This window comes from Pleurodeles waltl, chromosome 3_1, assembly GCF_031143425.1.
Source record: "Pleurodeles waltl isolate 20211129_DDA chromosome 3_1, aPleWal1.hap1.20221129, whole genome shotgun sequence".
Taxonomy (NCBI): domain Eukaryota; kingdom Metazoa; phylum Chordata; class Amphibia; order Caudata; family Salamandridae; genus Pleurodeles; species Pleurodeles waltl.
Window position 1 is genome coordinate 708,071,524 of NC_090440.1, and position 12,664 is coordinate 708,084,187.

Consider the following 12,664-nt stretch of genomic DNA (forward strand, 5'->3'; position numbering starts at 1 on the left):
GGTCCGGTTACAAATTTGCACTAGGGATGGACTGGAAGATCAGTTCAGGGGAACCCACAGGGGGGTTCAACCCTTCAGGTCCTCTGACACGTGGGGACACCATCAGTCCACTTCTTTTCTGGTTGTGGGGTGTGTGTGTGCACTGATGTCTTCTGGCTACTGCTCTGGTGCTGGAGTTCCTCGTAGTTGCAGGGGGGCCTGCAGATTCAGGCTGCAGATGCTGTCATAAAGTCCACAGTGGGCAAACTCAAAGTGGGCTTCATCTCTAGAGGGCCAGGGTACAATGCTGACACCGTTGGCCCACTTCAGCTCTTGCTAGGCGACTCGGGTGCACTGGCGATGTCTGGCGTCGGGTTTTTGGCAGTCCTCACAGTTCTTTCTTGGGTGCCTGCAGATGCAGGGAAGCAGCTCCAATGTAGAAGTTCTTGCCGATTTGCGAAGAACAGGCAGCTCTTCCAGGCTGCAGCAGCAGGACAGGTCAGTCGCTCCTCGGGGCTGGATGAAGCAGACAGGCTAGCAGGGTTGGCACCCAAATCTGTCATGCTCCTTGGTTCTCGTGTTCAGCAGGCTTCTTCTCCACTCCTTCCTTTTTGTCCAGCTAGGATCTGAGGGTCTGGTATCAGGGGGTGCCCTAAATACTCAATTTAGAAGCCATTAAGGGGAGTGAAGGGTAGTAGCCAATGGACTACTTACCCTTGGGATCACTACACCTCCTAGATGACCACTTCCTTTGGGGAGTGGGATTCACCCTGTCTAGAGTTCCTAAATTCCACCACACAAGACAGCACAATTTCCTAGGTTGTGTCCACACTTCAGACTGGTCACCCCAGGACTGAGTCCAGCCTAGAAATGCAACGTGCCTCCTGCATAGCTAGTTTTCCTGCCTGTCCAGGTGCCAGATGGGCCTGGGGGGGTGGGGAAGGGGGCGCATTCTCCTCTGAGGAAGGCCAGTTCTGCATACCAAACTCGGTTGGCTTCGTTGAAGCTCTTGCCTTGGTATTCAGGTCATCCTGCGGGGAGTGCTGTGTAACACCCCTGCCTGAGCAGGCTTTTTTCTGACCTCCAGAGAGCAAAGGATCTCACCCTCGGGGGTCGGATTCTTGTCTGTTAGTGGCAGACTGGTTAGAACTAGTCAGTGAGCTCACCAGCAGTCTGTAGGTTTTCATAGGGCACGTCTAAGGTACCCTCTGGGTGCATGTATTAATAAACCCATCACTGAAATCAGTTAGGGTTTATTAATACGAGATGTTTGATACCAAACATCCTTGTTTTCAGTGAAGCCATCGTGTAGCTGGGGAACTCGTATTGACCATTTTCCAGCACATGTATTTAAAATTACTTCCCTGTTCACTTACTATGTCTAAGAATAGACAGAGACATAGTAGGGGCATACCTTCTCTTGCAGATATGCTCACGCATGTAATATATTGCACCCTGCCTTAGGGCTGTAAGGTCTGTTGTAGGGGTGACTTACAAATATTACAGGCAGCGTTTAGGGGACATGGCACACAGGTTGTGTACAATGTTGTATTTTCACTTACAGGGAGCACCTTGTCACGCAGCCTGCAATGGCAGTCTGCATGAGGTTGGTGCTGGGTCCATTAGAGTGGCACAAGTTGTGCTGCAGCTCTTAGGGTCCCCCTTCAATACCCATGCACTAGGCAACAGTGTTACCATTTATTAGAGACTTACAGAGATGCTAAAGTGACTGGCCACTTGAGGACCAAGTGACCAGGGGCCATATGTACGAACACATTTTCCCATTGACACAGAATGGGAAAAACCCTTTGCTACATCTGGCCCTAAGTGTCTTGTTTTGGGGAAGGAACACTGGCACTGGGGACCTGGTTAGCAGGAACCCGGTGCACTTCAGTCAAAGGTGCATCAAAACCAGGCAAAAGGTGTGTGGGGGTGGTACTGCAACCAGAACCCAGCTTCCGACAGTTGAAGATCAGAAGACGACTGAACCTGCTGTCTGAGACTTCAGAAACATCCTAAAGAACTTGCTGTGTTGTCCCTCTTGTACCCAGGAGAAAGAAGTGGACTCCAAGGGTCGAAAGGCTGACCGACTTAAGGTACAGAGATAGAACAAGCTGTAAAAGGCCTTTCTTGCAACTGCACAGCTGACCAGTGGCAACTGGACCTGGACAACCCTGCTTTTGAATTATGCCTGCCACACAATGAGTCCCTTAAGTGCTTCCCCTGAGGTCCTGGGTGGCTTTAGAAGTGACTCCTGTGGTGGAGTAGGTCAAAAGGTGAAATCTTTTGCTCAGGATGAACCAATCAATCAATCAATTTTGTGAAGCGCAGCTAATCACCCGTGAGGGTCTCAAGGCACTCTGGGAGGGGGGCGGGGAACGTCTTGTGGCTGCTCTTGATGATGGTGAGTGACGGGCTTTGTCTGAGGTACTGGGGCAGATTGTTCCAGCTCTTTGCTGCAATGTAGGTGAAGGATCGTCCTCTGGCAGTGGTTTCTCAAATGGGAGGGATTGTGGCCAGAGCCAGCAGAGCGGAGGGATCTGACAGGGGAGTGGAAGGATAAGCGGTGGTTTAGGTAGGCCGGTCCAATCTTGTGTATGGCATTGTATTTGTGGGTGAGTAGCTTAAAGGTGATTCATTTTTCTATCGGGAGCCAGTGGAGGGTCCTCAGGTGTTGGGAGATATGTTCTTGGCGTGGGAGGTTAAGGACAAGTCTGGCAGCAGCATTCTGGGTGAGTTGCAGCTTTTTGATGTTTCTTGTTGTGATTCCGGCATGGAGAGCATTGCCGTAGTCAAGCTTTCTTGTGACTAAGGCGTGGGTGACTGTCCTGCAGCAGTCAGCTGGTATCCATGTAAAAAATTTCTGGAATTTGCGGAGGGTGTGCCAGGAGGAGGAGGTGACTGAGTTTACCTGTTGGGTTGTAAATAGGGAAGAGTCGAGGATGATGCCTAGGTTGCAGGCGTGCTCAGTCGGTGAAGGTGGGGTGCTGAGATATGTGGCCCACCAGGTGTCATCCCATGCTGAGATGGTGTTTCCGAAAATGATGAACTCTGTCTTGTCAAAGTTGAGCTTGAGGCAGCTTTCTCTCATTCAGGTGGCAACAGCTTCCATTCCCAAGTGAAAGTTCCTTTTGGCTGTGTCTGGGTCTTCGATGGGGAAAATCATGAGTTGTGTCTCATCGGCGTATGACACGATGTTCATTCTGTGGCTTCTGACGATGGCTGTGAGTGGGGTCATGTATACTTTCAAAAGAGTTGGACTCGGAGAGGATCCTTGACGAACTCCGCAGCTGACTTTTGTGGGTTCAGATGTCTAGGAGCCTGACACTCTGAGTCATTCCGGAGAGGAAGGAGTGGATCCATTTCAGGGCTGTTCTGCGGATTGCTTCTTTGTGGCGTCTGGTGCATAGTGTGCTGTGGGAGACCGTGTCGAAGGCTGCTGAGAGGTGGAGGAGTATGAGTGCTGCGGTGTGGCCGTGGTTTAGAAGTGATCGGATGTCGTCGGTGGCTGCAAGAGCAGAAGTCTCCGTGCTGTGGTTGCTGCGGAACCCGCACTGGGAACTGTCCAGAGAGTTGTTGACATCAACGAAATTTCGGAGTTGTGTGTTGCATTCTCCAGTACTTTGGCTGGGTAGGGTAGCAGTGAGATGGGCCGGATGTTCTTTAGTTCTGATGGGTTGGCTGAGAGTTTCTTCTGGAGAGGGCCTACTTTGGCGAGTCTCCAGTCCTCGGGGAAGGTGCCAGTGTTGATGAAACGGTTTATCATATTCCGGAGTTCAGGGGTGATGCATGTGCTAGCTCTGATGTAGATGTGGTGCGGGAAAGGTACATGGAGGCTCTGGGTGGGTGCTGTTCGTGATGCTTTCTATTTCCTCTGTGGTGAGCGTGGACCAGCTGTGCATGGTCTGGGTGGGTTCTTGGGGGGTGGGTCGGTCGTAGGTCCTGGTGCTGGGTTGCCTTTCAGGGAAAAGCTGTCGTAGTTGTCTTGGATCTTGCGGTGGAAGAAGGTGGCAAGTTTGTCGCAGCGGTCTTGCAACGGAGGGATGTTGGTGGCTTCGGAGGGGGAATTTGTGAACTCGTTGATGACTGAGAAAAGTTCCTTCATGTTGTGTATGAAGGAGTTGTTTTCTCAGAGAGCGTTCTTTCTTGCATTCTTGATGTGTCGCCGGTAGATGGTGGTTGCGGCTTTGAAGGAGACGAGGTCATCCCTGGTTTGGCTATTCCTCCATTTTTTCTCTAGGTGCCTGCGGATGAACCTGTTTAGTGTATCTGACCCATTCTCCATCGTGGTTAGCGTCAAATGGTACCTATGTCCTGTTCTATCACGACCCTTGGCCATCATTGGCACTTTGTGCTTCTTGGCTCTATTTCTACTTAAAACTTTTAAAATCCATAACTCTAGTTCCCCTTATTATTTTTTGTCAGTTTGTTTATTAAATTGTACTCTTACTTCTCTAAGTCATTTGGGGATTTTTCTTTTTTTGCATTTCAACTTTCTTACTGTTTTAGTATTGCATAAATACTTTGCACATTGTCTCTATTTTAAGACTGTTGATGATGATGAATGATCATGAAGTCTGTCAGCTCTGTGCCTGGGGTTGAGCTCAGGTTAAATTAGTGACTTTAGTGATTCACCCTTGTGGTTATTACATGAGGTAGGTACCTATCCCTCAACTAATGCCCTCATTTTTTACAGTAGCAGGTTTTGACATATTCGGCCACTCGGTTTCTTGCTGTCTTTGGTGAATTGTTGCTTCTGTTTTTTATATGAGTGCTTGGGTGAATTACAGTGTGGTAAAGTAAAAGGTGTCACTCCAAGAGCGCCTCGGAGCCATGATGCATAAATATCAACCAGAGAGGAGTTCCCCCAGGGATTCCTTTAACATTTTTCCAACAATAAGGACATCAATCTTGAATACTTCTATATGAGACTGTTACATCTCAAGTCACGAGATATATAGTCACTTCTCCCTTACCTGGCAATGCACATAGTTACTGACTCCAAATTAGACTGTTTCTTTCCACCATCGGACTTGGACGTGCACACCCAGGGCTCCGAGTTCAGCATGTTTCTTCGCTTCAATATTGGGCCAGACTGCATATTTGTCGACTCCGATGCGTGGAAAATAACAGACTTTGCCCTCTTTTTCATCTGTTAAGTTGTGGAGACCGACCCACATAAAATCCACATGCCATGAGAACACGTGCCCTTCACCTCTTAGGCTTTAGACGTCTTCTCAATGGAAAATGTACACATGGTGATGGAACCGATGCCATTTCAGAACTGACCTCAGTGAGATGTGAAATTCCCCTGGACTGACTTTGCCGAGCTGTGTAGCCTTTGTCTGTCTTCCGACCACAACAACTCGGCGTGCAAGGCCTGCCTGACGATCCATTCAAAGAAAGCACTTCACTATCAGCAGAAAAGATGGTGGGCACACCACAAAATGCGTAGGCACGTTTCCGACCACTCCCCTAACCTTCTTCTGAAACAACCTTCTCCTGGTGCCAAGGATGGCAAAGAGGCTGGTCCTTCTGCTCTACCAACCATCACCGAGTCCATACACCATCTTCTACTCCAGCTCCAAGCCCTAAGACCTCCAGGCTCCAGCTGACTCTTCACCTTTGGGACCTCCGAATGCAGACCTTGGTACTGAGTGTGTGTATGACTGAAACTGTATCACATCAGGCCTTCCAAATGGCCTTGAATCAAGGTAAAGCACTGCCGTTGAGGGGTTCGGGCTTCTAGCTCTTCAGCAGAGACCCAGCTCTTTGGGGCCTCGGTGCTTTCAGAGACTAGCCGGCGTTAGCCAAAAACCTTGAAGCCGAAGCTGTCTCCATCCGTAGGCGCTACCTTGTTGAGTCCGAAAGAGCTTCAAGGACTGAAGAAACTGAGGACAGTGCTGAATCCAGCCTCTGCTTGGAAGCAGACATTAGCAGAACAAAGGATAACGGTGCCCAAAGCACTTTTGGATCTGAAAACACCCTTAGTGCCTGTGCCGTCAGCTTTGACGACCCCATCGGATCTGAGACTTTTATCTGTGCCAAAGACTCCCTCAGTGCATGGCTCTGACAATTCCAAACACACATATCCTCCACCGCCTTCAAGAGGAATTGGATGCAAAACAAAAAGCTCTCTATACATCCTCACACCTGCAAGATTTCAACAAGACTGCCTCCAACACCCGTAGAGACTGCCTCGCAAGCAAACCTTCAGGGATGAAATTGCCTTGGCACCTCCCCCTTTCCCAAACCCAAGAAGCAACAGGACCGGGTCACTAGCCCCATTCCCTTTTGGCCTCCTCCATCCCTCCTCTTCTAGTACCTCCTCCTCCACAGTGCTGCACTTCTCCAGAGCCATATTCACTGGACAGTACCCCCATTCCCCCACTCCTCATATGGACCGGGCAGCCCCCTCACTCAGGTGATTCCAGTTATAACTCACTGTTTGATCCGGTGCCCACACATGATCCATGAGATGACTATGATGTTGATCCCCCAGTGGGTTGGGGGGGAAAGGGTGGAGGGGTCTTACTTCGTTGCCCATTTAGTTTGTCACCCCCAAATGACACAACCACATATCATGAGGTCATACAAAGGGCTGCAGTTTTCCACAAGGTTGATACACACGTTCTCCACGAGGACAATGATTTATTTATGGAAACCATATATAAATCTGAGTAGACTGTGAACTTACTACCCATGCTCCAGATTATGCAAGAATCATCCTCAAACACATTCAAAGAGCATGTCAATGTGATCATGCCTAGGTTTGTCAAAAAATACAAACCCTCTGTGTAAGGAAATGCCTTCTGTGAGCCCCACATGAACAGGGACATCACATCAACTACCTCTAGTAACTAGCAGTCCAGCTTTCCCTCAAACAAAGCCTTCCTTCTGCTCTTTTGAGATGTAGTCGTACTGGTCCATACGGACAATATGACCTCCATGTATTTTCTACAAAAGCGAGGAAGCACTTACTTTCTATCCTTCTCCTTGCTAGCTTTAAGCATTTGCACTTGCTCAGTATGATGCACCATGTCCACTAGTGGGAACTCCACCCACAAGTCTTTCGCAACTACTTCCAAATCTGGGGCACCCCACAAATATACCTCTTTTCCACCCTCGAAAACGCAAAGCACACAAGCTTTACCTGCAGGTATCCACACCCACGTTCCCTGGGCAATGCACTGTGGATTAACTGGTCAGGGATATTCGCTTATGCTTTTCCTCCCAATCCTTCCATTCGTAATGCAGCTAAACTCTTTAGCCTCCATCAGACTGCCATGGTACTACATACTCCTCAAAATGCCCATCAGTTGCCCACGAGATGCTCCCCAGCATACTGGACCATCTCATCAGGAACCAAGGCCAGATCAGGTACCCAGACCACAAATAACTCAGTCTGGCATTCAAGCTCCTAGAATTCGATTACCTGCATCTCCCACAAAAACTTATGGGCATCTTCCATGAGGCTTGTAGATTAACTACACCTGTTTGTTACAAAGCCGAGTGTTGTACCCCTAAAAACCTGCTGTCCAAGATATCATATGCTGTTTACTTTATCTCCAGAAGTCAGGCACACCTTCACTTAGCAGCCATAGCGGCTAACATCCAGAATAGAGAGCACTGTGCCTTCTTCCGCATACCAGTAGTTAAGACCTTTATGGAGGGTCTCAAAGGGGTCATCCCTCCCAGAGGTCCCCTCACGCCAGTGTGCAACCTCAGTGTAGCCCTAACCAGACTGTTGGGTCCCCCTTTGAGGCCCCTCTACTCTTATCCTCTTCAGTACCTCTCCTGTAAAGTGGCTTTTCTAGTGGATGTTCTCTCACAGATGCATTAGCAAACTGCAAGCACTTACCTTTCAAGAACCCTTTACTCAAGTGCACAAGGGCAGAGTAGTACTCAGAACCAACCCTAATGTCCTGCCGAAAATGCATCTCCTCTTCACCTTAACCAAGGAATAGAGCTTCAAGTCTTCTTTCCCCCACCAATCCAGCAGCAGAGAGAGCAATACACACTCTAGGCATTAAACCTGCTCTCATGTATTACATTGACAGGACTATGCCTTTCCATAGGTTAGACCAACTCTTTGTGTCCTTCACAAACTTCCACAAGGGTCAGCCTACATCCAAAGCAGGTGTTGCTAGATAGATAGTTAAACTATTCAAACCTGTTGCCACAAAACCAAGAGAGCCCTCCCTGTTACACCCAGGGCACACTGAACACAAAAGAAAGCTGCGACTGTGCCCTTGGAACATATATAACATTCCCTTTGTGGACATATATAAAGTAGCCACACACGTTTATGAAACACTTGTGTGTTCGTCCTCACTAAACAGTCTATGGTTGGCCAGATGGCCCTAAGTACTTTATTTCAGACTCGGCATCTTCCACATGCTAACCACCTCTTATAAGAGGGTAAAGCTTTACAATCTGTGCAAAGCAGGTGTATCTACAGCAACACATGCTATAAACAAAACTTTTTACCCTATAAGCATCTGTTTATAGTGTGTAATACTGTATATTGACTTGCATCACCCTCTTCCCCAGAGGCATGTGTCCCTGGGCACAGATCTCTTTTCTTTATTAATTAAATTCCTTTCTCAGTACTCTTGCACTAAACTCTCTGTTTGTCACACTATGCTACTCTCACCGGCTGGGCGAAAAACAATCTAACATGGAACCACTGCCCATGCACATTGCTAGCTAAGGAAGGAGTCACTATAGACCTCATGACTTGAACGCATCTTAGAAGAAAATCAATTCGCAAGTGTTTGAGCCCAAAGCTAGATGTCAGGAGTATTAAGAGCATGTGAATCTACAACACTGCATGCAACAGCAGGTGCTCACAGGGTAAGTAACATCTGCATTGTATGTGAAAGGAAGACCTAGGAACTCTTTTCTTTGAGTAGGTATGGTGTCTTACAAAACTTAAATACTTTCTATTACAAGTCAATCCAATGTTGTGTTTGTTGAATGGTTCTAGGTTGGTAACAAAGGCCAAAACAATTGTCAGGATCACTAATAATGTGCAACGGCTCAAAGCATTTCAGGAGTTGCCAATATCAGCATTAATGGACCTACAACAATTAATTACCATTAACCAAAGTATGTCTGTTTGGACCTCTTTCAAACCATCACACTGAATGTAAATACATTTTAACCTGGTCATAAAGAAACCAGACATCAACCCCAGAATGATAATATCCATCCTAAGAGGATTTCAGTGACGTTTTGTAAGTGTAAGTTAAAGCTCAATAAAAAAATGTTCAAATGTGATTTTATAATAATTATTATGCCTTGGTTAAAAGTAGTTTTGAATCCTAAGCATTGATGGTGCTGTTGTGACGGGAAGTAAGAAGGAATAGCCCAGGGGAGTTCTTGAGCATGTCAGCTTGTGATGTTCTTGAAGATGCAGATGTGTGAACGGTTAACGAGCATCCTTCTTTCACTTTTTTAATCCCACAGGTCACACGGCAAGTGGCTCAGTGCAAGTGTGCAAAGAGGTTTCAAGTGGAGCAGATTGGAGAGAACAAGTACCGGGTAAAGAGGGTCTTTTATAGTGCATATATTGAACACTTATACTTTCATTCCCTGAGAGGTGGCTTCCTAACCCAGTCACACTAGGAGCTTGTTTCTATCTGCAATTCATAATCGCCCAAAAGTAATCACTGAGGTTGATGGTTGTCACCAGAAATTGACACATCTTCCTTACACTAGACGCCTAGCTGAACCTCCATGCTCAGGGTGTTTGAATCAATCAGTGAAAGGGGAACTGAGGGGGAGGGACCCTGAAGGTGCTTTGATAAAAACAAACTGCTGCAGCCTTGTCTGTAGGGTTCCTTCACTTCTACGGGTTCACAGGACCTTTTACAACATGTGGTGTCTTTGTTCCCCATTTGTGTCCATGGACAATCTGTTAAAGTTCACCTGTTATTTTTTTTTCCCTTCCTCTTCTCTCTTTCTAGTTCTTCCTTGGCAATCAGGTACAGTGCACCGTCCTGGCATCCTATCCACATTCCATTTCATAATTCATCACAGAAATAACGTGTTGTGATTAACAGTAACACACCAATCTTCTCAGCTTTTTTGTTGTGGTGGCTTGTGGTTACTGGGTGCGTGGTTTCTTTTGCCAGATATTTAGTAGGAGACTGATACACAGACCACATCAACTTTTGATCATGAAGTCACATCACTGAGTTATTTGGAAAAGGTTGCATTGAGAAAGGACACCAGAGAAAATAATATTTCATTTAAAATTGATTACACTTAAAAATACTAAATTAGACCAGAAGCCCCCCAGTCCAGACTTCGGCACCAGTGAGCATGTTACGTTTGTTCATTAATGCATGGCACTAATTGGCATAAAGATAATTAATACCCACACACCAGTTTCTGCCTGTGAATGCAGCCCGCACTGGGTTCCACCTGTCTGTGAATGCTGCTCCCGAAACATAAGGCTCTGTCTTGCTGGTGCCCAAGGGTGTAAGTGGTGGCTTCAGGCCTGGAGATTAAACAAACTCATATAGACTCATAGAGACAGTGTAACGTCAACTTAATGGAGTGCTGTGATTGAGCCCGATTGTACAGAAGAGCTCACCTCTCCATTATAGATAGTCTCTCTGTTGGGAGACAGCAACCAGGACAACGTCTAAATACTCAGGTCATGGCCGATTTGGTTTGTGTATCAGTATCTGAAGAGGTTGCAAATCAGTACTTTTCAAATCAGTAGTCTAGTTTGTTCATGGGCTGATACTGTCTAATGGTGAGGTAACGGTGAAGTGACTGCAAAAGCTGCAAAAATTGTAATCCACAGTGATTGCAATATAGGGACATGACTGGCAGTGGTGCAGTCATGTTCTACTGCAGCTGTGTTTCAATCGTAAATTGTAGCTATGTTGAAATCATGAAGCAATATGGTAACAGTGAAATCGTAATCTAACATTGTGGCAAAATCATGCAATAGGTTAGGTGTCTCCCTCTCCTAGTGGAGAGTAGCGCATTGGTTGCATAACGTTTGTATAATGCTGAGAAAAATGCAAGTAGTTAATGTGAATTTGGCAGTAGAGACCACTTCAGCCTCACAGAACTTTCATCTCAAACGTATGTTCATCTTTAGGTTATTTGCTACATTTGTACCTCTGTTTGCTACCCATGGATTGTACGGGAAACTCTGAGTTGTGAATGTATCTCCAAGAGGTGTTCCTTCTTCTCTGTGGATGGAGCTCAACTTTTATAGACGATGGTTCAGGTGTTGAAAATGGTGTAAACTACATTACAAATGCTATTATTTGGCAACTGAAAACAAGCTGTTGTATAATGCTGTTTGAGAGGCATATTCTACAAGGCCACTGGATCTTCCTTGATTTCTCTCATTTTTCTTCTGACACTAATTTATCAGTGTCTGCCAGTGTGAATGCTATCCAACAAACTCAGCAATCCGTCTCACTTTAGACAACCACAATTGATTTGCTATTATTCCATGCTCTAATTGTATATCCTAGAAAACAGACAGCCCTTGCCTACTGTAAATTAACCCTGTCAGATCGTGTAACCAAATCAGGCAGCTTAGAAATTGCCATGTAGCCACATATAAATTGGATAAGGCCACTTTCAAAGTAGAAGCACCACAACAGGTGCACTTCAGACCAGCCTACAGTATAACATTGAGCAATTAGAAGATTAACTTGCAGTCATTTCATTCTGAGTTTGGTAAGATTTAATGAGTGCTTGTACTCAGAGTGCCTACTGAATCCACTTTGAGAGAGCGGAAAGGGGAAGACCTGCCATTTGCCACTCTAAACACCGATGATATATGGCCATTTCCCAATAAGGCATAATCTATCTCTTAAACACAAGAAATAAAAATGTATTGTCTCCTCCCTAGCCAACCAGGATCAACTCAAAGAATCAGTTTCATTTTTATGCCAAAGTTGTGCTTTGGTTCAGTAACATTTGCCTCATTCTTTGAGCTCATATTTCATTCAGTGATCTTGTGGTTTCTTCGACTTTCAATGGTGGGCTTCTGTTTTTTATCAGTGAACTTGTGCTTTCATGAGTGAGTGGGTGTTGTAGTCAGAGGACTTATCCTTTTCCGAGTGGGCTTACGCTTCCCTGGGCCGGCTGGTGTGATTTCGGAGGCTGGCTCAGATGATTTTGGGAGCTTTTGTGATTTTTGAGGAGACAATTATTAAAAAGATGGGGGAGCAGCTGATAAAATTTTGAGGAGGCAGCGTGTGGCATTTGGGTTGCTGGCCAATATCATTTTCAGGACGCTTAATGCACTTTTGGGAAGGTTTGTATGTTTTTTACAGGCATATGTGCTTTGGAGGAGGGTCAGTGACTTCTGCTTTGTTTAATGGCCCGCTTGCTGTGGTGATTGGGTTAGTGCTTTAGTCTGTGGATGTTTGCTTTTGTAGTTGATGTTGTACCTTGCTTAATTGGGCTTGTGGTTTTGAGGGTGAAAGTTGATTTGTTCTTTTGATGGTGGGCTTTACATTTTTTGGAGATGACTTGTGCTTTTTGTGGGGTTGCCTCATGATACGATCTGTGGGCTTTTGCTTCTTTCTGTGAAAGAAGTTAGAGAAGGAAGGGGAGGTAGGCTTGTAGCATGTCTGTTTCAGTGCATACTATACCTTTCCAGCACGTCTGTGCTTCAGTCAGCACATTCATCTGCATGGTT

At 46.2% G+C, this 12,664-nt stretch overlaps 1 protein-coding gene across 3 annotated transcripts in view; it reads left to right on the plus strand.

Moving 5' to 3' along the window:
• The window catches only part of MACF1 (microtubule actin crosslinking factor 1), a 1,225,213-nt gene that overhangs the window by 1,153,597 nt on the left and 58,952 nt on the right, over positions 1-12,664 (plus strand). For all 3 annotated transcript variants that reach the window (XM_069223412.1, XM_069223414.1, XM_069223413.1), the window contains 2 exons: positions 9,451-9,525; positions 9,951-9,968. In XM_069223412.1, coding sequence (XP_069079513.1) covers positions 9,451-9,525; positions 9,951-9,968 — 93 coding nt within the window. The remainder of the gene's footprint in view (positions 1-9,450; positions 9,526-9,950; positions 9,969-12,664) is intronic.